Consider the following 26,526-nt stretch of genomic DNA (forward strand, 5'->3'; position numbering starts at 1 on the left):
ATGAAATATACCGTGACGAAATACATCGCATCACACGTTATCCCGAACACAAAAAAACCTGGAGCTGCCGGTTCATAACACTTCCGACTTCCCTCCGAAACACTGGATGTCGATTGTTGTCAAGGCTTACCTCCTGCCTACTTTGGACCCTCCTTGAAATCGAGGTATATCTGAAAACTCTATTGAGAGGATATTTGAGAAATATACCCTGCACAGAATACCTTTCATACCCATTGAAAATTGATATAAAATGCATTTTTGGATTGTGCATGCGTGACTTCCTTTACGCTGATAAGGATCACCATCACCAGTTTCTGGAACTGGAAATAGGGCCTGTTGAAATTTAGCTTTTCCGCGAATTTGGACAACCCTAGCTCTCAAACTATGCACTTTTCGCCATAGGTCTATATGAACTTTTTTTTTTATTTTGATGTGAGTTTTGTGAGGAATCACCTCTTACAGTTTGTCGGTATAGTTCATTAACACCCTGTGTATATATATAAGGGTAAAAGTGAGTCTGAAAAGGAAGGGGGACGGTAGGTAGCGGCATGACGTCATGCCGTCCCCCTGCCTATTTTTACCCAGTGTATTTTTTAAGCAACTGGGGAAACGCCGTACATACTTTTTGGAGGTAGGAGGACGGCGTTCCCCTGCACTATTTCCTATATCTATCTATCTATCTATCTATCTATCTATCTATCTATCTATCTATCTATCTATCTATCTATCTCTCTCTCTCTCTCTCTCTCTCTCTCTCTCTCTCTATATATATATATATATATATATATATATATATATATATATATATATATATATATATATATATATATATATATATATATATATGTGTGTGTGTGTATGTGTATTACATACCTTGCATGTGTGTTTGTTTTTGTTTCAGGTGGGTGGTATTGTTTCGATCAAAGAAGCTGCCAAAGTCGGTGGATGCGGTTAAGGAACCTGATGACATCAACGCAATGGCCAGAAACTAGAAATGGTACGAAACAATTTGCAAAGCAATGCATAACATACCCGTGTATAATCAAGTATTAAAGAAAGCAATTATAACAGTTATTATTACTATTATTTTTAAAATAAAATATCTTATTAACCGTTTTAAATTTATATATATTACCTAATAAAAAAATTTAAAAAATTGAAAATAAATGTTAAATTGTATATTCAGTATTCATAACGTAAATATGTACAATATTGCAACAAATAAAAGTGATATATATATTTATATCATGAAACGTTCATTTCACATTTAGTTCACAGGAAGAAGTTCTCAAATTTCATATCTATGAATAACATATCTTAAAGACTTATAGTTTGAGGGAGGCCCAAAATAATTAAAATTACCAATAAAAGAAACGAAATTTCTACGTTTCATATGTTAATCTCATTTGCTGGTGAATATTTCAATTTTTACATCTTTCTAACTTTATATTAATTTCTCTATTCTGCCGTTCTGTTAGGATACTAAGATATGTTGTCGAAGTACAGTTTAATAGTATCTGAGAGAATATCAGTCACTAACATATTGTAGCATGTTGTTGGTGGTTATAAATTAAAGTAAATAACGTGAAATTATATCAGAGTTATGTTAGCTGAACTCATGAACTGCATATACTGTTTTATAACTTATTTGGAAAATAATCCGCACATTTTTGCTTATCATAAATTAATTTGTAAACTTTAGAAATAATCAATTATTGGAAAATAGTCTTCACTATTTCTGCTTGTGTTATTTTCTTTTGGTTAATGCAACATTTTAAATTTGATTGTTTCTTATTTCAATTTGACAAAGTCCGAAGCATAAGATTTATAGGATAAATTAGATAATTAAAGAACATATACAAGCTAAGCAGATAAGTTTCTGCGAAATATTCCACAAGAGGACATTTTTCATGTGATACATAGTACACGTTGTATGAATAATACAAAAGTAAATACACTAAATGTGATGTTTTAGAAGTTGAAAAACAATTGTATTAAATGGTAAATTTGCCTGCCTTAATTATAGATTATTCCTAAGTCTAGTTACTCATATAAAAATGTCAGAGATATCGATACTGGTTTTCTGTGATTTCATTGAAGAGAGATCTGAGATTCTTTTATACAATTATTTCAATCCTAAACATTTTATTACTAAAGCATAGTTTAAGTTTTATGGTTACTTTTAACTGTAAAAAGTGCAAGGGTTGAATTGGTAGTTACTTGTATGAGAGTCAAAAATCTCTTGAATTATGTTTCCAATGTAAAAGGTAGTCGATTTTTAATAATAATCGTTTCAGAGCTAAGAAATAAGATGAAGATCCTTCAAAATTAACATTGAATTCATTTCCTGTTGCAAATCCAATATTCGAATTCAAATGCAGTATGAAAATACTGTAAACCATCAACTTAACGGACCTCAAATCAACGAATTTCTGATTTAATGAACAGAATTTGATAGATGTAGCAAATGAATTTCAGCTCCGGAAGTGCTACCTTCTCTGAACATTTCAGGTAGTTTAGGTCAGTGACGTACGCAGGGGGTGGGTCCTGGGGGTCTGGACCTCCCCCGAAATTCCAACTTTTGTGTAAATTTAGCCTAATTTTAGGGACAAGTTTAGGAATTTCAATATAAAATACCCTGATATTGAGTTTGGACCCCTCCCGAAATAAATTCCTGCGTACGCTACTGGTTTAGGTCTTTGATTTTTAAGAAAAGCATTCAATGGAAAAGCAACTGAAGCTTGAATTTTGTTTTTACCGTTCTAATACACAGTTCTAAGGAGTTTATTTATTTGTTTATTGATAATATGGTGTATATATTTACATTATACAGCACAATTTCAAGTGTAATATATTGGAGTTTTCTCGTGGCTACATGATTAAATAAGCGATTCGATGTGGGAGACTCGGTTCGATTTCCACGCGGTTTAACCCACAAAAATCCAAACATTATTCAAGTAAGAATTTTTGAACAAAACTTTCATGGTTCACTAAATGAGGGTCTTAGATAACGAAAATGTCCAAAAAAGTGTTTTTAAATGAATTGGAAATTCAATGTGACATCAGCGAGGAACAGACGTAGTTTACAACTTTAATTTAGTACATGAACAATTACTATTTTAAAAGAGTAATTATTGACACTTTTAGATACAGGAAAAATAAATTATTAAGGAGTTAAATATTTACTTATCATAGGAATAAATAAAATATATCCGAAACTGAAAGGCGCTCAAGAACTCTATGAGCCACATGCAGCTACTGACAAGAAAAGTTGAATAAAATTGCTAAACTCTGAAGAAAAGAAACGAAACAAAGCTTGTTACAAAAGTTTATGTGTGGCTTATAAAGTACAATGGGTATTTGTGTAAAACGTTTGAAACTAACTTTATAAGATCAACAGGAAATCAATGTGACACCTGTGATACACTGGGGATTTGCGGGTTAATTTGGTTCAGATTCCAAACTAAACTGTAGATCCACGTCTCATATTGCCTCACTACTGAAAGGGACCCGAAAGTCTAATTCATCCCTTCAAATGTAATATCCCATTTTAAATATTACTTATAACACATTTGCGATTTAGCGGACTTCCGATTTTACAGACGCTGTTCCGCCCCAATTAGTTAGCTAAATGGATGGTTTACTGCACTGTTTAGAAATATGCACTTTAAATTCAAGAAATATTTCCTTTACTGTTATTACTACAGTCTAATGGTTAGAGCGTTGGACTCATGTTCGCGTGGTCCCGGGTTCAATTCCCGGTCTGTGCTTCCCAATTTTCGGCGTGCACCCATCGTCGTGAGGCAAACTGGGGAGTCACGTGAATAAAAGACGTGACGGCTACTAGGTCCAGAAAACTCCTGATACACCTGTTAGAGACGCGCGCTGTCACGTGCTCGTCGCTAGATCAGAACATAGTTCAGTTGCTAATAGATGGCGTTGGAGTAGCTCAGGTTCACAAACAGAGCTGTTACCGCCAAGTAGTTTTAGTTTGGTATTATTACGACAACAACAACAACAACAACAACAACTACTACTACTACTACTACTACTACTACTACTACTACTACTACTACTACTACTACTACTAATAATAATAATAATAATAATAATAATAATAATATGAACAAACTTCCGACATTTTGTGATAAAATGTGAATGACAGTGCCATTAGTTAAAGGAATGACAAAGTTTATTTATATTGCATTAATATTTTATTTTAGTTGGGGGCATTTTATCACCCAACCCAGAAGAAAATCCATTTTGGTGGAATGCTAACCACGTGTAAGTAAACTTTAATTTTTTCTTTCTTTTTTTCTTTTTTTCTTTTTTTGCTGAAACTAATATCCGAAATTGAGATGTTAGAAAAACGTTTAAACTGTTAGTATTCTGGCAATAGTCATCTAGAATTGTGTATTAAATTTTAAATTGTGTACTAAGAATTTTTTGCACACAATTGGGTATTATGTTGTTTATTGTTGGACAAATGCAGCAATATTTTTGATTGAACTTCCAGTAAGATAAGTGTACTTGTACACTCATGTTCAAAATTATAGTCGCATGTCTATAAACATGTTGTTGTAGGAATATAATTTGATAACGAATTCGCCCGGTATTTTTTATAATGTTCGTATTTGTATAATCGGCAAAGACATGTATGTGGAAAATTTCATGTGAAAAGAGCAGTAAATAAGAACAATAAAATGAAAATAAAGCTTTCTTGTCCATTTAGCAACATTTTGTTTTACTCATTCTAATTTTCGTATTTATAATTCTTTTCCTATGAAATTTACCACAAATATACATTTCCCGATTATACACGTATTATCAGTATTAAAAGTACCCTGCACAATCATTATCAAATTATATTCTTACAACAAGACAGTTATAGATATGTGACAATCATTTTGGACATGAGTGTACATTCTGGACGTGAGCAGGAATAACCTTTGGAAAAGAAAAAATATACATTTCACTTAGGTATTTATATTAAAAGTATGTTTTTTTTATGTACGTGCTTTAACCTGATTTAGCATGAATATTAACTATATTTTTTTTTAAAAAAAAAGAGAAAATAAACTTTATGTTTGGTACCAGTTGAATATAATCAGTAATGATGGAATTACTTTCTTGAATTGAAAAGATTTTTTTTTTTTTAAAGTACTTTTCCCATTCCAACGAAAAGAAAGAGGTTCACACACAGTGTTATACTGACTATATATAAAACTACATGAACGGACATAAAATAACGGGTACTTCTGGTTGACGTGGAAAGTTGAAATTGGGCATGATTGTAATTTTTCGGGACTAACCAACAGAAAAATTGCCAAATGTGAATATTTTTATTTTTTCAAAGGATCTAAAGGGAGATGAAGAAATTCTCCATGTTATTTAAATGGACGTTTGTTTGTACCTAGTATAATCTCATATTTTAAGTACTTGGAATTGGAATAACAATAAAATTCGGTATGCTTGTATGTTTTCGTTATCATTACCTAAGTGAATCACCAACAATAAAAAATTCCAACTTAATGGTTTTATGTGGAACTGAAAAATCTTTCCCATATTATTTATATGAGACATCTTTTACACACCAAAATTGTTGGGCACTTCCCGTAGGGCTACAATGATTAAATTTGACATGATTGTAGCTTTCTTGAACTAACCCACAGAAAAATTGCCAAAAGTGAATATTTTTAGTTTTCAAGGGGTCTGAAGAGCGGATGAAGAAATTCCCATGTTATTTAAATGGCCGTTTTCTTGGGATACAAAATCTTATCTCTCAGATCGTTGAAATACGAAAAGAAACTTAAAATTTAGTATAATTGTGGTTGAAGAGGTGCTAGGCTGTAGGTCAAGTAATTCCAAGGTCTGGGGGCGGATCCTCAAGCTAGCCAAAGCTAGTTCACTTTATAGAATTTTTACTTGCAATTTAAATTCTTTAACATATATTTTAATTGTAGAATTATATCCTACACTTATGTATGTACATACCACTGCTGCTGTTTAGCTCTCTTTGCTAGTCTAGTGGCTAGCGCGTTCTTCATTGGTGTACATGCTCTCGAATTTGATTTCCGGTGGGAAAGCATTCAAAGTTTGAACTCATTATGGTAGTTCGGATTCCACCTTAAACTTTAGATCTACGTCTCATATAGCCTCGGTGTTAAAAAGGGACGTGAAGCTTCAGTAAACAAATAAACATACCACTTATGCTGAAAGATAAGTACATAATAATTTATGAGGTCTCTGGGTGGGTATGGCAGTTGGATAGTACAAGACGTAGCACACGTTTAAATGTAATGCTGTTTGCAATGAATGAAAGGAAGCCGTGGTAAATTGTTCTTTTAACACTAGAAAGATTGTCTTAACAGAATCTATATTATACGCACAGTAAAATTCTGTCGAAAATGAAAAAAAAAAAAAAAAAAAAAAGAGAGAGAGAGAGCCAGCGTTTCATCGAATTTAATCTATTTGCTTTTGTAAAAAGTCTTAAGGCTAAGATATAAAACAGTTAAAATAAAAATGAATTTAGAAAAGGTTGGTGAAATATTGAAAGAAGATTCTTTTTATTCACGACAGAATTTAAAAAAATCTATTTTCCTTCTTAATAAAGTCTTTCGTTTGCATTGGTAGTCAACGTATACGAACAATACGTTTCCATACACATGCATACTTTAATTGCATCCCAAACTTTATTACTCGCTAAAATCTTCAAACATCATATAGTGAAATACAATTTGTCCTTTAGGCTTTTGTTTCAGAGTTACAAATTTTTATTGTTGTTCCTCTATCCATCACTATTCTGGATTTCACTAAAGAAATAATAAACACTTTTGACCACAGTATATACGCTTGTTTATTAAAAACTAAATTACAGTGTAACGGTTTCGACAACTTTAGATGACGCCCGAGGAAGTACGGCTCAGGTGGCTTCCCATGCACACAAGGAATTTGAGTACTTTCACTTTTAGTATATATATCTATGCTCTAAGATATCTCTTTCAGTTAGTGTCTGATGAAGACAACGTTAAGTTGTCGAAACCGTTAAACTGTAATTTAGTTTTTAATAAGCAAGTGTATATACTCTGGTCAGAAGTGTTTATTATTTCTTTAGTGAAATAAAAGTAAAGAAGCAAAAGAAAAACTAATAAATATGAACAACGAATATTGAAAAGTATAAATTTTACCCTTATCTAGAAGGATTCGTGGAAAACAAACTAACACTTAAATGTAAGCCTTTTTAAAAGCTTGGTAGTCATGTTATCAATAATATGTATCTTTTTGTATCAATAGATCCAATATATTTCAATCAAAATTTTTCTTGTAGACCTTATGTCTAGAGAACTACATATAGTGTAGCCAAACCCAAACTATCACTTAACTCAGTATGATATGCTTATTTCGTAGAAAATGCGAAAACTTCATTTAGAGGCCGTTCAAAAATTTTGTGGTCCTTGATCCAAAAACTAATCATTGGCCAAGATCGCAATCTTTTGATCCGTTTTTAGTTTTCCTGAAATTCCTGAAGTTCTCATGTCATTCATATTTATGAGTTTTCAGCCTTTTCTTTTATACTTGTATTTGGTGTATGATTGACATGAATAATCAAAAATTCATTAGATATAACAAAATTTTGAAGGTGATTTTGGTTGATACTGCTAAATTTCATATTATTGCTTTACTGCCTGAAATGACTATATATATATATATATATGTATATAATAACTATACACATTAAATTATAAAATTCACATTCACGCACTATTTAAATCACGTTATTTCTTCCATACGATTTAAAGGAACTTACCGAAATTGTGTATATATTATTTAAGTACGAGATTAAAAGGGGAATATAACACAATATAAGATTTTTGCTTTGGTCAAATTTTGGATTTTACGTAAATATAGATTAGATTCCAATTTACAATGAATAAAATTCAAATATTATTTAAGTATGTCTTAGTAATATTGTTATTTTTGTTTTAATTATTTTATTTTTTTTTTATTTTTTTTATATAGCTTCGTACCCTATTGCTCTAGTGATTCATGGAGTGGTTTGAGTCCTGAATATGGTGAAAATCGTTACTCTTTCATGGGATCTGCAATTGTGGAACAGGTTATAAGAGATTTGCTTCCATTAGGTCTGGAAAATGCATCAAAACTTATTCTTGCAGGTAGCAGGTATGTTTCTCACACTTTTTTTTTTTTTTTTTTTTAAGAATTTTGGATTTAGCGTCTGGGGAAAGAAAAAGTAGAGAAAGAAAGTTACTTGAATTTTAAATGCAATTCTTCAAAAATACAGTGAAACAATTACTTTCATATGTACAATCACCAGAGAAAAATGGATACATACATTCTACATGTTCTCTTGTTAGTACCTTTGGATCTACTCGGCCAATTTTAATTTAGGCTTTTTTGATGTAAAAAGAACGTACATTTCTGTACGATACTAGAAACTATATTCCAATCGATAAATTCTTTCCAAGATAAATAAATAAATAAAAGTATGGTGTGTGTGTGTTCAGTTTTGCTGGTGGTTACGAAAGAGAATATAAATATAGGATCAAAATTCTGAAAGTTCTTCTTGTATCAAATAAAGCAAAAAAATTCCTGGTAAACGTGAACCTAAAAAAGAAAAAAAAAGTTTTCTTAAATAGGTATTGATCCCACAAAATGTTCATCTCTGGTTACAGCTCGTGCTAAACAGAGTAATTGAATCAGTCGTTTTGGAAAGGTCATGAGTCAGAAAATAGCGAGTTTGCATTGAGTACATTTTTTGTTCCTCTCAATTGTTCTAAACAAGCTGTTCATTTAGTACAAGAACAAGAAAACTCTACTTTTTCAAACAAAGGTCGATCATTTCATTTCTAGCAGAAGTTTAAGAAATTAAACAGGTTTTTGTTCGATTTTTTTTTTTTAACTTTACTTTTCTGACTCATGACCTTTTCAAAACTACTGATTCAATTGAAGTGGAAAATGATTTGATGAAAAAAAAAATGATAATTTTCTCTTATGGAACGCCTCATCTGCATATTATGAAAATGTATATCTCTAAAGTATATTGTGATGTATTATATATGTGTCCATGAGTTTATTTATTTAATTTATGATTTAAATTGCTCGCTGAGCAAAACAATACATGTATTTATTATTCCCGAGCCGCCTCGGGACAGAAGATTTAACCCTGCATCTGTTCCACTAGTCAAAATCTGTTTGTCACGTGTTAGCACTTCACCTCATTCATCATAATCATCATTGTTCTTTATTCTATTACAACTATTATGTATTGTGTTCCCTATCGGTACTTTAGCACCTGAAACATATATCTGCACTCAACTGTTATATTATTCTTCAATAGAAATTATGACTTATTACCTGTTTACTAATCTTCATGTTCATACTTCCTGCACTTAGCTCATCTACAATTATCTTGTCAATAGAAATACTTTCCAATCTATGCCAAAGAGAGGGCGTAACCCTCTAATGGCTGGGAGCAGATATCTCTCTTTTCTCCTATAAAATAAATTGATGAATAATTATTTAAAAAGTAAACCCTATTCCCGTACCCCCGCCCCCCAAAAAAAAGTTTATTGTAAAAATTACTGACCTGCAACAGTTTCTCTAACAATTCACTTTGCCTTCATCAGACATTATCAGATACAGCCATAGAGATAGTGTCTAATGAAGCCAAAGTGGATAGTTGGCGAAAGTGTTACAATGAACGTAATGTTTTGCTCAGCGAGTAGTTTAAATCATATTTAAGTTTCTGAAAAGCAAAGATTGTGTAATGAAAAACATTAGAGTTTATTTAATTCAAAACCTGGTAAATTGAGTTCAGTGAAACCTTCATAGATATTACATGATAATTATAGGCTGTTTATCGTTACACTTTGACTCCATAAACTAACCAATAATGCAAAAATGGAGTAAGTTATATGAAAAAGCACAATATTAATTATTTTTTTTCGTTTAGTACTGTTGATTGCCTAACTACAATAAAATGGTATGAATTTGCGATTTTTTGGTGACAAATCCACTTAGATAAGTGTTGATCGTGAGATTTGTGGGAAAACTCATTCCATAATTTATAAGAATTTTGCCTAGCAAGTATAATGAAACATAACTAACATCTGTGGAATTGTTGGGTGTGAGAAAAGAAACTGACATTTTGTTTTGATTTTAGGTAAAGTTATTTGGGAGCGACTTGAGAATAGGGAAATGGAGTTAATAAATTCGCACTGACGTCAATGTGCTCTCAAGTCATAGTTTGCAATGATCTTTTATCAGAAGATAAGACAAACAAATTGTACTCCAATAAAATAATAATAATAATAATAATAATAATAATAATAATAATAATATATGAAACTTGTTGAAAGGTAGTTTTGCTCTGACCTATATGTCGTGATACGAAGTCCAGTGTTTTGAGATAAATATTATTCAAAAAAATATTATTAAAAAAATATTATTAAAAAATTAATAGAGGATTTTAAAAAGGCATTGATATTGAACAATTTATTTTGCTTGTAAACATCAAATGTTAGCCATCGAATAGAAAAATTTCTTTGTCAATTTTAAACCCGAATTACAATACGGAATGGAAGTACGAACAGTGCGTATTCTCAAAGTTTTCTTTTCGTTTATTACCAAGAAACTATCATTACTTTTTGAAAGATATTTTTATGAAATTTTGAAACAAAATTTTTTCAAGGTTATTTTGTGTGGTACAAGTTTTCGAAAACTGAATAATATTGCACGATTTTGTTCTAATATTCTTTCATATAATTATTTTCTAACTATTCCCCACTCCAATTCTAGTGCTGGAGGTATTGGTGTACTAGTAAATCTGGATAGAATTGCTGATTTGTTACACAGTATGGGAAACACCCACATTGAGGTACGAGGTGTAGCTGACTCTGGATGGTTCTTAGACAACGCACCTTACGCGAAATCAGATTGTACTGACTCTCGATGCTGTGCACCTGTTGAGGCAATTAAAATTGGTGTAAACCTTTGGAATGGGCAAGTGCCAGAACGGTGTAAAAGAGTCTATCCAAATGAATTGTGGCGTTGTTATTTCGGATATAGAATTTATCCAACCTTAAAAGGTAAGAATATAATATCTATGAATTAAGACTGTGATATAATACAAGTAAATATGGTTTTCTATTTAAAATCATACCATTTCTTAAGATTTAGTCTTTATTGCGAACAAACCAGAAATGAGATATGAAATCCTGATAGTCGCGAAATATTCAATTCAATATTTTTAACAGAAGAAAACACTGACCAAAGCTTCAACATAAACACTGTATTTTAAACTATGAAGTGTTAAAGTTACGGATATCTGCCATATCCTTCATCAGACGCTATAGATCATAAATGAAGATACAGACATATACAGGGTGTTTTAAAAACAACACTGATAACGTTTGGGAGCAGATTCCTGACACCAAGATAAGACAAAAAAAGTATAGACCAACCTGGGTGCACAAATGCTTTCTTTCGAAGTCATAGGCTGCCGAAAACATGAAAAAATGAAATTTAAAGGTCTATAGCTCTAAAATTATGAGATCTACCGTAGCGGGTTAAGACTTCATTTAAACACTAGTATGTTTCCTATCCAAATATCCAAGTTTCAAAATCCTGCGGTTACTCCCGCAACAAATTTTATACAGATAGTTGGTAAGTACAGCAAATTCTATGCCTGTAGCCGAATTCCCAATATAAAAGTTGTTGCGTGAGTACCGCAAGATTCTGAAACGTGTATTTTTGGATAGGGCACACATTAGTTCCAAAATGAAGTCTAGACTAGACTACGGTAGATCCCATAGTTTTGGAGCTATGGACCTTTACAGTTCATTTTTTCATATTTTCGGTAGCCCCGAAAGGAAGCATTTATGGACTCAGGTTGGTTTATACGTTTTGTCTTATCTTGGTGTCAGGAATCACCTCCAAACGTTGTCGGTGTTGTTTTGAAACCCCCTGTATATAGTCATCCTTATGAAAAAATCTAAATTCTATTGGCTGAAGCCTTCAGCCAATCCCGTAGGTCCCCGTGTCCATTTTCCAGCCAATCACGTTCCGCCATTTTTGGTCCTTATAAGGGCCTTTTTCAATTTGATCTTGTCTATGCTATCTAAAATTCTCTGCCATAATTCATTAATAGGTAAGCCTCCTGTCCATATATTGGATTGGTTGAACTCTTCGGCCAATAGAATATAGACTTTTTCATAAGGATGACTATATATATATATATATATATATATATATATATATATATATATATATATATATATATATATATATATATATATGTCTGTATCTTCATTTATGTTCTATAGCGTTTGATGAAGGAAAAGTTAGATATCCGAAACTGTAACACTTCATAGTTTAAAATACAGTGTGTGTTGAAGCTTTGGTCAGAGTTTCTTTGTTACGATATCCAATCCAAAACCATGGATAGTGTTATTACAATATTTTTATACATTAATTTTATTTATATGACAAAAATGATTATTTTAAGCATGTATATACATATATACAGTTTTTTTTTATCGTGCTTATGATTTATGATATATTTTTTACATTAGGTACAAGAGTTTTCAATTTTAATGCTAACTTCCTGCTCTTCTTTACTTTTTGGTTTCTTTTAAATCAAAACTCCAATACACAAAGTCACCTTTCTCTTGTATTCTTCAAACAATATTGATGGTCAGTTACATTTGTTAAATGACATCAACTTCATCTATTAATAAGTGTTGGGGAGAGATTTGAATGCAAGGGCGGAGAAATTAAGAACTGTTTAATTGGAACACTACCTTGAAAATATGCTAAAAAAAAAAAGAAAAGAAAGAAAGAAAGAAAGAAAAGAAAAAAAGATCTTTCGTGACAATATTGAGTCAAATATTAAAAATGGCTGACACTAACAAACAACTGGACTCTTCTTTTATATCCAGCATTCTTCTGCCTTTCTTCATTTCTTTTTACATGTTGATGACATTTTGTTCAGTCTCGAAAGCTAAGTATTCATATTAGTTTCCTTGGTATAAGTAATTTTATTATAATTTATAGTTCGCTTAAAATTTCTCTCTGAATCTATCCATGTTGGTAACTAGTACAGATGGTGGATCAAAATGCAAAACAATTGATTTTACTACAGTCATAGGGAATGAGATACGAAATACATAAATACCCATTTTTCCTTTCCTCCTTTTTCTTCTATTTTTTGATCAGACTAGTGTGTCTAATAGCCACGCAAATTGGGAATAGTATAAGAATATGGGGCGCTCAAGGCGAAAAGGTACCAAGTATACTCTTGATCATTTTGGATATATTTCATATTTGAGATCTCTACCTGATGCTTCTTTTAGTGTTTTAAAGATTCATGCCTAGGTATTGTAAGTGACTCTTATAATGTGAAAAAATAGATATAAATACATATATTTACTTTTATATGTATTTAAACAGAGCGTACAAACTTTACGTGTCTTTTTTTCCACAACTTTTAAACTTAAATCCTTTGTGCTCCAAACGTCCCATATATTGTAATAAATACCAATTTTTGTAACAAATATGTTAATATTAAAGTTTGAGATAATTTATTGAGTGAAAGTTACTAAGTAATATAAATCTGCTTTCCATTTGTCAATACATAATCTGAAGATATTGTAATTTAATTTTCAGCTCCATTGTTTGTGTTTCAATGGCAGTTTGATGAAGCTCAAATGACAGCTGATAACGTTGGTCCTCCAGTGACAAAAGAACAGTGGGATTATATTCATAAAATGGGAGACAACTTAAGAAAAACTTTCGAAAATGTGACGTAAGTTTAAAATAGAATATTCGTTTTGCGTTATTTATAACACTATACATTTCCTATTGGCCCTTATCGCCTAATAAAAATATTACATAAAAAGTACAGGAATAACTTTTTATTGAATTAAAATGATAATATATATATCTATCTAAACATCTGTTTAAAAAGTTTAATTGAAAAAATAATAATAATAACATTCGACACAACAATAAAAATTAAATGCATATTTCTAAGTCAACAGAGACAAAATACGAATATTTAAAATTGCCGATTGAATTTGTGTGAATAAATATTTAAAGGTCAGTTACGGATATATTATACTGACATATTTTATAGATACACAAAAAGTGAGCCTTTGACCATTGCTACGTACCACTAGACGCTAAGGGTAGGAATGTGGAATGTAAAACTTGGAATGTAAAACTCCATGTGGCGTGTATGCAGCAAACCATCGACAACATCATGTTATAGGTAGTACAATTCCTCACAAAATACCTCGAATACTTGTTGTTCGTTTGCAGCTGTATGTGAGCGTTTATGAAATTTTAGTTGCAGGACATGCCAAACGTTTTTGGTAGAATTTGTGTCCGGAGGATTGCTCAGATCACGACAGAGTTTGAATTCCATTTTGCCCCTTGTAGTAGATGATCTGTTTTACCCTATGACATGATGCCTACCATTCGTGAATTAAGTGGCTTCCCGCGAAAGCTCGTTTATAAAGAATAATAGCAATGCATTTTGCAATATTTCTGTGTAATATTCGCAGAATGATGTGCTCGTCGTAAAACAAGGTTGCTACGACCATCCCACGCAATTTGCATTCCAGATTATAACACGCCACAGGATGGTGAAATTGTAGTGAATCATGGTTTGTCAATCACTTTGCTGTTCGAGAATTGGTAAAATAGGCTTTCATCGGAGAATGTAACATTGTTCCAAAAATGTTGTGAGCTTTTGCACATGGTGGCAGCCCAACTGTGCCTCAGTGTCATTTCAGATTTTGTAAGCAGAAGCTTCTATTTGACGACGCGTTGGTGTATTTCTACTTTATGCAGTACCGCTGAACAGTTCATGTTTATCTGTCAACCTCAGCTGCAAAGTCACTGGAAGATTTAGATAGCTGGGTGCGTGCACTCCTGACGTTAGCATTTAGCAGGCGTGATGTTGCACCAGATTAACCAGGTATTGATATACGGATGTTTGAAATTCATTATAATTCTGTTATCAGTTGTTAACGGTACACGTCATACAACAGTGTTGGTACACTGGCTTCCTCCACACTCCCAATGCCTAATTAAATGACCTGGTGTAAACTCCGCCAGCTTGGCTCACCACATCCATATGCCTTGGTGCCACTTATTATAGTACATGCTCACAGCACAACCATCTGCGTTATACTCATTAGCCATTCACATTCGTTAAATGGTTCCATGAAATCATGTTGCCATGCGGGTTTTGACCATTGGTGTTCAAACTCGCGATCTTGGCACCCGCACTCAACCGGGCTCGGGCTAAATTATCTAGGTCTCGTGGAACAAGGAAGGAAAAAGCAACTATATACAACAACTATATGCAACAATCTTCACTTGGACATCTTCAAGGTTACGAAAAGTGGAATTTTCAAAAGAACTCATATAAGATAATAAGTGATAAATGTGACACGAACTAAAGCCTGCACTTATTAAAATTTAAAAATCTCAATTGAGGTAGTGAACGACAAGATTAGAATACTACTACGAAGATAAGATTTTTAGTTTACTAAGACAAAAGTAATTTTTTTTAAAAAAAATAATTAATCTTCTGTAAAATCGCAATGTTCCTTGCTCATCCTTTTTAAATTCTATGTAAAATAACCAAAATTATCAACCAATAAAATATTGAAGTACAACACAACGCAGGTGAGTTTATATTGCTTTGTGGGTAGAAATTTTTGCTTATTAGTTTTATCTTTTTTCTTTTTTGTAGGTTTACCGAATAATTTAGTTAATCTCTTTATTGCATTGTATTTTGCAGAGCTGTTTTCGCACCATCTTGTATTTCTCATACCGTTCTCACGAAAAAGGATTGGCAAGATATTCGAGTAAATGACGTATCTTTACCCCATGCATTACGTTGTTGGGAAATGGAGAAAGACGTCAATAACCGTCTGACATCTGAAAGAAGCCACAGTAATAGTCATACGTTGGATTTCAGTAACACGACTCAGCTGGACAAGTAAGTGGTAAATATTTGTGTATGAAATTGAATCTAAAACAGAGTGGGGGATAAAATAGGAAACCGAATTTAAGTTGGATTCATATGCTATAGAGCAGAGTTTCTCAACCTCGGGGTGGCAACCCCTAGAGGGGTCGCGAAGATAAATGGAAGAGTTAACTATAATTAGAATCTAATACTCGACTGGTAGACCCATAGGAAAACGACCATTAGGAAGACCTAGGCGCAGATGGGAGGATAATATTAAGATGGATCTCGCAGAGATAGGAATACAAAGTAGAAACTGGATCCAATTAGCTAAGAATGGAAGTCAGTGGAGAGCTTTTGTGAACGCGGCACTGAACCTCCGGGTTCCATAGGCCATAGAGTTAGTTAGTTAGTTAATACCGGAAAATATCCTATTTTAAAATATTATTTTAAATTTTGTTCTGATAGACATATTTTTTAACTTTTATACATACTGCTAAGAACAACATAAAAATAGGTCTACTAAACATTTCAACAGATGCAGAGTTATTTAAAAATCAATTTAAATGGAAGACGTACGATATGAAACTAATGAGAAGTCCATATTGAAATACAAATGCAACAAAACCTGCATATTGAAATTCAATTAATATTGAAAGCTTATGAGATACTTGAGCATAGTGTGATTTCACTAGTACGGCAATGTCCAGTTCAATCTTCGTGACGCATATTATCAAGTTATTTAAAATACTCAATAACTTTTTTTTTTTAAACCAAAATTAGAAATCACTTTATTTTTTTATCATATGACCCAAAATTAAGGGAATTATGAACTTATAAAATTTTCAAACGACCTCCATTTTGAAACAGTATGACGGATCGGATTTCGATATTTGTAATATGAATGAACCGATCAAATTTGGTTTTAATCCATTCGATTTTAGGGAAGTTACTGTATCCATTATATACAAGAAATTGATTTTACTATTATAGAAATAGATGGATATGGTGAGATCTCCTATGATCATATTAAATATCTCACACAAGCTTATTACAAACCAGAAATTCTAAGGGGGTCGCTGGTAAGGGTAGGTGATAAAATGGGTGCCGCGATAAGAATTAGGTTGAGAACCACTGCTATAGAGTGACATGCAGTTCGCTAATTTTGGAACTTACCATCATTTCAAATTAGTACTAAATGTATGTTTACAATTAGTACTTCATTGTCTTCAATATATGAAATAAAGAGAAGAAAACGTTAACGAAAAAGTAAACATTAAGTCAGATGGAGTGATACAAATGAAATATATTAATCTTGAAGCCTTTACGCAAAAACCAACAATATTTTTAAAAAAGTCTCTTAGGTATGCAGGAAGGATCTATAGAAGAATGCAGATAATGGTTTAAAGCAAGTTTGTTTTCTCGTGAATGAATGAGAATATTGAAGAGACAGACCTATTACTCAAATGAAGAGTATCTGCACAATAATCAAATTGAGTAAATATGTAATTCTTGCCATTTTGTTAGTAGTTTTATTACTATGTTACTTTTTAAAGTTCGTTTACTTGCACATAAATTCACACGTTCTACATCGTTTACATTAGCGCGAATACGAATAGAATGTGTTAATGTGTGGTTTAGTACACTGCGAGAATTTAATTGGTCCAATAATTCACAACTATATCAGCCTGGTAGCGCTCAAGGTATATGAAATAAGAGATAGCCCCAGTTCGCGTTTATCATTCTGATTGGCTCCCTGTCCGTGACGTCTTGTGAAGGAATTTTTGCTCATTTTGAAACAGAATACCAACTAGCGTAATTGCGTATGCAATATTTCACTTCTTCTCTTGAACGATATCTCGCGATACCCAAGGATGTTATGAAATAGAGGATCTGCCCCATCCTTTTAGGTAACTGAATGACCGCCATATATGGTGGCTCAAAACACTGCGATCTTCATATGTAGACATGTAGTGTCTGCTTCAGATTTATATTATACAATGGTTATATGCTGCACGTATGAGTGTACTAATAGGAGTGAGAAGAAATTACCCGAAATAACCTTTCACAGGTAAGAAAATTACCAATCATAGGATATGTATGGCTGTGACGTATGGCTTCACGATTTTGTGGTATGGGCAGATTTTCTACTTTATAACATCCTTGGCGATACCTCCACGTAACGTCACCAACTGCCAAGTATCCTGGGAAAAATGAGAGCAGAAAGACTGAATCGAGAGTCCCTTAGTAGCGCTCAGCTTAACTTGAGCTCTAAGAGAATTCCTAGTTATTTTATTTTTTTTTCAGTTTAGAGAGTTTATTACATTTATTATTGAAGACAGGAATATAATTTCCTTAACTGCTGTGACGTGACATAAGTAATACGTTTTGTATTCTGTGCAAAAATTTGTTTAAAATTGATCGGAAAAAATACCATTCAGGAAAAAAATAATTGGTAGGGTAGATTGGACTTTAGCATTCTTTTATGCAGGAGACTATATGAGACACGGACCTACAGTTTAACATAGGATCCGCACCACATGATCTCCCACCAGAAATCAAGCAGGAATTCTCATTTTAAAGGCGCATATGCTACCAGTAATCATATAGCCACAAGGAAGTTCAGATGAAAGAAGTAACGTATTTATTTGTAATACTAAGGGAAAATGGTTCCAGACATTAGAAAATATGAACAATTGACAATATTAAAATTGAGAGTTTGAACCACGTTATGAGAAAATTAACTGGAAGTATGCAAAAATTCGATACGACCATATTAATAAAAATATATATTATACTTGGTTTTCCTACTTTCCAAATTAGGATGATAAATTACCAAACGTTTTAATATTGTGTATATACACCAGGGGCTTATTTATCAAAAATACCAGTCTTGTAACATGTGTTCTACGAGTCATAAAATATCATGAAAAAGAAATATTCGAATAATAGTAAAAGTCATTTCTAAATATTAATGATGATGTTTCTTATATGTCACAGCTTTATTATAATTCACTTGTAAAATATTTGATTTTTTTTAAAGTTTCACATTAGTATTACATGAACAGTAGTTTTGAGAAATAGGCCCCAAATATCACTAACAAACTCAACAAACAAATCAAAATTTTGTGGAGACATCATATATATATATATTCAAGGAGTATCCCTATACCTCAATTTCCTTTTTACAGTTCGTTTTGCCGATAACAGGATGGTAAAACATGGATATTTAGATAGTTCGCATACTAGTTCCTTTGTAATTCCTTAAACCGCTTGGGATCGGTCCTGTAGTTTCTAAGGCAGAGCGTTTCGAAACGTGAATTTTCGAATTTTCAGTGGTTCATAACTCTGAAAGGAGATGTTTTTCGTCCCATGTTTATTAGAACTTTTTTCTTTCATTTCATACAAGGAATCACCTCCCAAAGTTTGTCGGTGGAGTTACCTACCATCCTGTACATTTAATTGCATATCCACAAAATCGTTAAGTAAATTCTAATTCAATTCAATGAATATGTTCAATTTTTATTCTTATTTGCTTCTTTTTAGTGCCACTCTGTCAATGCTGAACGATGCTCCTGTCACAAACAACATAAAATCTGCGCGTAATCTGGTGAGATCTGGCAGCCATAAACCGCTTGTAAACGTAACAGTTGCAGCGAGCAATCGCACCACAGTTATTAGTAATTCAACTTCCAGAAGACATGAATTACTGGATGAAGAGAAACCTTTGCACGAAGGAGGAAGAAAAAAGAGGAGAAGGAAGAAACATGGAAGAAAGAACAGGAGAAAGAATCGTGTGCGGGGAGAGAGAGCCAGAGGAAAGAAAAGAAAAGGTAATTTAAAATACGTAATAAATAACTTTAGGCTTTAGGCTTTAGGGAAAAAGAAAGAACAACAATTTTAGATATTATTAAAAAGAGGAAGGGAAACTGGTTGGAACATTGGATAAGAAGGAACTGTATCATGAGGGACGTACTAGAGGGAATGGTGGCAGGTAAGAGAGGGAGAGGGTGAAGGAGACTACAATTAGTGGACGATATTAAAACATAAAAATCGTACGTAAAGACGAAGAGGCTAGCGAAAGATTGTGGAGCGTGGAAACTTCTCAGTTGCAGCAAGTGACTTGCCAATAATGTCAGATGATGATGATGATGATTAGACTTCAAACAGTGAAGAACCAGCATACTTTAAAAAATATTTGAAAAATGATTGATTATTCTTTAAGACGAAACCAAGTTATTTGCTTTTATTGATAGCTGTGGATCAAATTATATCTTACACAAAATAATACTGGACAATTGTTCTAGATATCCATCAGTTGATGATAAAATTAAAGGCTTGACAAATAATATTTCTTTCAAACCTACAATGAAAAAATGTTATTTTAGGGTAGTTGATTCTAGAATCTGCTAACAAGTGCTAGCGCAACTCTTCCGAAACTTTTATTCGTACCTATTTTGAAACTTATTTTCATGTAAGACCACTATAAATTTGTAGAGTTTCATATTGACATTAAAAGCAAATCATATTAAATTTTGGAATATTGTAACTCCACTATGTATAACCTAGGAAGCTATTGATCTTCATTTTAGTAGTATAGCAGCTGAACAACTACGTATTTAATAGATTGGAAGCGAAGATAGACTGTTCTTTACAAGCTAAAATAGTTTCTTTTTCTTTTACCTTCCTTTTTTTTTTAAAAAAAATCAACATTGCTCTCCGTGCTCCTGGGTCATTAATCTTGCATCGCCAATACGTCATAGCACTTTTAGGAACAATACATAAAAGTTCATAATGGCAGTTGTAACTGAAATATATTTCTTTCATTTTTTAAGTATATATAAATCAGAACATGCCATAATACCATTTAAGTTTAAACTTTTTTTGGTACATACTACACACTATTTAAGAAGATACTAAATATCCAGATAATCGAAAATACAAGTAACAACCATAATAAATATACAATTAACACCCATACATACACACCAGTTGCGATTTCTTTATATTACCACATTTTAGCGGTGGTAAACAAATAATCAGAGAAACATTTATTGTGATATCTGTCACTCTTGGAGAATAACTCAAAATGCCCTTCGGACTATCACAACGTCATTTACGCTTCAGTACAATTCCATCTTATAACATGGCGGAAAACATCAGCACATCTTATCAGATAAAATAATTACTGAAGTGAGTTCCATTGACTATATGACAAAGGAGTAACCAGCTATTCTAAAGTACCCATCCGAGCAAGAACTTGGGCGCAACCACCTTAAATTTGCCTTTCTCCTCTCAAATTTACCTTTCTACCCCAAATTCAACATTCTGCCCAATTTTTACCTTTCTCCTCCCAAATTTACCTTTCTCGCCCCAAGTTCAACATTCTGCTTAAAAATTGACCCTTCTCTTCTGAAATTTACCTTTCTCTCCCCAAATACAACATTCTGCTTAAAACTGACCTTTCTCCTCCCAAATTTACCTTTCTATCCCAAATTCAACTTTCTGCTCAAAATTTACCTTTCCCCTCCCAAATTTACCTTTCTCGCCCCAAGTTCAACATTCTGCTTAAAAATTGACCTTTCTCCTCCCAAATTTACCTTTCTAGGCCCAAATTCAACATCATTCCAATTTTATCTTTCTCCTTCCAAATTTAACACTTTGCTCCCAAATTTACCTTTCTTCTCACAAATTCATTATACCATTTTCAATATTATGTACCCCCAAACACTTTCATGAATGGAATCTGCGAAAGAAAACGCACATGTAAGCACCTATGAATGGCAGGTTTATCTGAAAGCGCAAAGTTTTCTTATCATTGATTGGGTTCCCTGCGTAAGAGGCTGTTTTAGTGGTCGCATAGTGAAAATATTTGATCTTTTTAGAAGACGAAACAAAATCTTCTGTCTCCGTCAACACGTAATTAATTGTACTTTATAATTTTTTTTATTACAGTTGTTAGTTTATCTACTAGTTTGCTAATTACGTCCTTAATAGCAATTTTCAAAAATGTCTTCGAACTCTGTGTAGGTTGAGCCCCCTATGATCATCTAGTGATCTTATCAAATCTCCGGATCTTTCAGATTAGATCGCTAGAGAAGAAATGTAACATTGTAAATCCCGCATATTATTTATTTATTTATTTATTTATTGAGTAAAAACGATGTAAAAAAGATAACATTACTGGGACAGCGGATTTTTACATGATTTTCATACTTTATTTCCATACTATTTTATATGCTTTCTTGAACATTGCTCTACAAAACAGAACAGACGAGTAGAGTGGGGCAAAATTAAAGAAAGGAAAGTACATTAGAACTTGTTATTGTAAACTTGTTTGTAATGATTACTCGTCGTAATAGTATAGTGTTTATTTTTAATATAATATTCAAGGTACTTCAAATTCACAAAATTCTGTACGTCTTTTTAAAAATGCAACGTTAATTGTGCTTGTGTCATTTAAAGGAACATTTAAAACGTTTTACAAGTCTCCAAAATTGTACTTGGTGGAGATTTTTTGGAAACATATAAACTACAAAATTCTAAAATTTACACTGGATGAAATTGGCATTTTAAGCCGGTTTCAAATTTCTCTTTCTGGCCCTTTAAAACTTATTTTCTGGATACGGCTTTCACAGCTTCGCGTAAAATATTAATTAACTACTTAGGAGTTTTTATTATATTTTATCTGTTTAATATATTCCTAACCCAGTTGGGTGGCCACGATTCGATCCCCGGTGGAAGCGGAATTTTGTTTTTCGATCTACCCTCGTTCTAATGTGGTTCACCCATACTCTTTAGAGTGGGTTACCTGCGGCAAATTGAGGAAATAAAGGAACGCGTAGTGACGAAATCAAGAAAGAGTAGAGCTTGCTAATGAAGACTATAGGATACATATTTATAAATTAAACATTTTAGCACTGATATTATATCCTGATGGATTATTTCTTCTTTTACATAATTTCCATCTTTCCTGGAACCTTCATAAGTAATTCCTCTCTTGCCCCTATTGCTTTTACTTAATTCGTCCACGTATAGGAAATTCTTGAAACAACAGAACGCAGAATGTGCATAGGAAAACAGCAGAATAATTGGCATGAAGTGATTTTCCAAAAAATAGTATTTTAAACATATTTTTTTTTTTTTACGTTTTAATTTACGAAATTAACAGAAGACAAGAACAACAACTCTTCATAGAAAAGATCTTTTATTTCTTCAGCATGCTGAGTAGGGATAGATGGATTATTTTTTTATATAAATAAGACTAACTATGCGCTGTTGTGTTGGAAGAAAATAGTTATTCAAACATTTGGAAACAGTTTCTTATCTTTATGAATGGCATACTTCTGTAAGTAGTTTTTCCTATACCATATAAACACTTTAAAATTCAATTTTCGAGAATAGCTATCCATAAGCAAAGACGTGTAAGTATCTGTAAGCTAGACAAAAATGTATGGGTTTCCAATTATGGGCTCTGATGTTTCAGGAACGAGAGGAGTTACTTAGAAAGGTCCCAGAAAGGGTCGAAATTATATAAAAGATCAGTATTTATCTCTAAAATGTGGAGCTTTTACCTCCATACATGTTCCTTGGGCCTTCATATCCTATTCCAAAAGGGAGCAACCTTTACTTCTTTTTTTAAAAAAATCTAACTTATAGCAAATGCATAAATATTGCAAAAGCAGTAATTATGTATGTTATGACATACAAAATATGACATTGTGGTTACAAATTATTATTACGACGTTATCCTAAATGCGAATAGACTGCAAAGTTTTTCAGGATACTCCACTGACACTAGAGGTCTGCATGGGCCGGAAGTTTTAGCCCGGGCTTGGCCCGTGAATTTATAATGTGAGGCTCGACCTGAGTCCGAAATATGTTTTAACGTTTAGGCCCGAACCCGGTCCGAGCTCGTGTTATAATCAAATGAGCCCGAAGTAAGACCGAATTACAGAAACTTAATAATTAACGCAAAATTTTATTTTATTTACAACAAACAGAGGTTTAATTTTGCAGTTGTGCTTTAAAAGTTTTCCAGAAAGAACGGTGCGATTAATATCATTGTACCGTATACTTACAAAGTTAGGCCCGAAAAGGCCCGAGTAATATGGTGTATATTTAAAGGTTTAAGGCCGAGCCCGAAGTGATATATGCTTTGTAGGCCCGAGTCCGGCCCAGACCTCTAACCGACACCCACACCCAAATATATTAATAATGAAAATAACGAAATATACAAGACGTAATACGCGCATTTATCTCTGACACATATACAATAATAATAATAATAAATATCTGGATAGTAATATACGAACCTGGCATTGGGCCGCGGTGGCTCAATGATAGAGTGTTCACCTCTGGTGCGTGGGATCCCTGGTTCGATCCCAGCTCACGCCAACTGGACATGTGGTAGAAAAACACCGTGTGAATGGGTTTTCTTGGGGTTCTTCTGTTTCCTCTTAATTTATTGATTCCACCATTGCATTCATTTCTCATCTTCACGTCTCCTTTGGCCTAGTGGGCATAACCGTGGGACGTAAAACTGAAAGATTTCATTTCATTTCATTTACCAACCTGGCATTATCATACATTAATTCAATTTACATTTGAAATATTCTCCAATTAAAACTTAATGTACATTGTTAATTAATTTAATATAATATTAAAACTTAATACACGCTTACCTTTTCTGTAAATTGTGAAAACGTACCGTTTCTCAAGAAATCCTGAAATGAGTTAAAGTAACGTTTAAATTGTCTCTATAGTATTTGCTTTTGTTATCGTAAAATTTTGGCAGAAAATAGATTATAAATAAAATTATTTTTCATTGTGATTTCAGGTCGTAGGGGGAGAAATCGGGGTGAAAGATCAGTTGAAAACTCGCAAACAGAAAGCTGGAGACAACACAACCACTGCCGACACAGATTTATTGAGAAGTGCACCTGGCCACAGTGTAATCATTCGTGTCCAAAGTTACGGAATCCTTTCACAGGTAAGAAGTACGACTTTATTTGGATATCACTAGAATAATGTTTTGCTACTATCCTTTAAGTTCGATGCAAAAAGAGTGTAAGAAGGAAGTTACTCAAAGTAAAACTTCACATAAAGACATATCATTAAATACTGTTCGGAATAAAAGATCAAGATACCTAGTACGGGAGGAAGGAGGGGGCAAAGAAAAAATAAGAAAAGAGATTTTAAAAAAACTTAGAGTTTATAGAGTTCTAAAAAGAAGTCAGAAGTAAGATACCTTTTCAAGGCGAACAAAACTATGGAGAACAACATAAAAAAGGATCTAGGTAATAACTATGGCTAGAATTTTGATGGTCTAAAATTAATTTAAAATGTCCTTAATTATGAGTGTAAAGAGTAGAACCATTGATGTAAAAGTTAAAAACGTGTTGTACTATCGATTTAATGGACTAATTGGGGCGAAATATAATATCCATAGAATTTATACACTGGAGTTCTATTCAAGATAATGTAGATAGAAGCTCCCAATAATAGTGTCTCCATGAGAGTAAAAACAATATTTATGTTTGTAAAAGCTTCAGATATAACACTTAGAATTTTCCCACTAATAACGAAACAACAATAGCTGTAAAAGTTAAAAAAAAAAAAAAAAATGAAAACAAATATCATATAGGGTGTAACCGAAATTGGTAATAGTAGATCAAGAAACATATTAATACTAAAGCAACTATTTCTTAATTTTAAAAAGAAAAAAAGTAATCAAAATCATAGCCCTAATAATATTGAACCTGATTAGATTGATTTGACACATGATAGATATCACTGCAGAGAGAAGTTTTGTCTCCACAGTAACAAACTTCAAATTTCTTAAGGGTATTATTCCTTAAGATTAGATTTCAGATATAAAAGCTTATAATGTATTAATATTCGTTGAAGAAGTTACCAGTAAAACTACCTGAAACAGTTTAGATATTACGAAAATGTGACAATTAATAAACACATAGAAACAAGAGGACTTCGTTTCACATTCTAAAACTATAGTAGACTTCCAAACTATGAGGATTCAATATTGGAAACGGAAGTAGTAGTAGATTTCTACTAATTCTGTTTTTTGTGAAATGATAAAAGAACAGATGAAGGCTATTATTGGGAATCCATATAGAAATATGTTTCTTCCTCTATTACCATTTATGCTATATGGTAATCAAGGTTGAAACCGGAAATAGTAGATTTCTACAACTTCCAGTTTGAATAGATTTATAAAAGTGAAAGTTGGATTTAAAACCATTTTTCATTGTATCTTACATTTCTTGCGCTGTGAAAAATCAGTAATTAAACCGGAAGTTATAGTAAATATATACTACTGCCAGCTTTAGTAGGGAAGCAAGAACGTACAAGAAACATATTCTTGTTGACATTGAATCCATGTCAGAAAACCGCTTCTCGTTATCTAATATTGTCTTTGTTCTATGTTGATCAATGTTGAAACAAAAAATAGCAGATTTCTACAATTTCCAGTTTGAATAGATTTATAAAAGTGAAGGTTGAATCTA

At 32.5% G+C, this 26,526-nt stretch overlaps 1 protein-coding gene across 1 annotated transcript in view; it reads left to right on the plus strand.

Annotated features, from left to right (window-relative positions):
- The window catches only part of Notum (palmitoleoyl-protein carboxylesterase notum), a 141,830-nt gene that overhangs the window by 104,975 nt on the left and 10,329 nt on the right, over positions 1-26,526 (plus strand). Inside the window, exons 5-12 of the mRNA XM_081729511.1 lie at positions 902-997; positions 4,224-4,284; positions 8,020-8,181; positions 10,819-11,108; positions 13,687-13,825; positions 15,833-16,033; positions 19,547-19,833; positions 24,840-24,992. Of these exons, the coding sequence (XP_081585637.1) occupies positions 902-997; positions 4,224-4,284; positions 8,020-8,181; positions 10,819-11,108; positions 13,687-13,825; positions 15,833-16,033; positions 19,547-19,833; positions 24,840-24,992 (1,389 nt within the window). The remainder of the gene's footprint in view (positions 1-901; positions 998-4,223; positions 4,285-8,019; positions 8,182-10,818; positions 11,109-13,686; positions 13,826-15,832; positions 16,034-19,546; positions 19,834-24,839; positions 24,993-26,526) is intronic.

This window comes from Thermobia domestica, chromosome 1 (genome assembly GCF_964235325.1).
Source record: "Thermobia domestica chromosome 1, izTheDome1.hap1.1, whole genome shotgun sequence".
NCBI lineage: Eukaryota > Metazoa > Arthropoda > Insecta > Zygentoma > Lepismatidae > Thermobia > Thermobia domestica.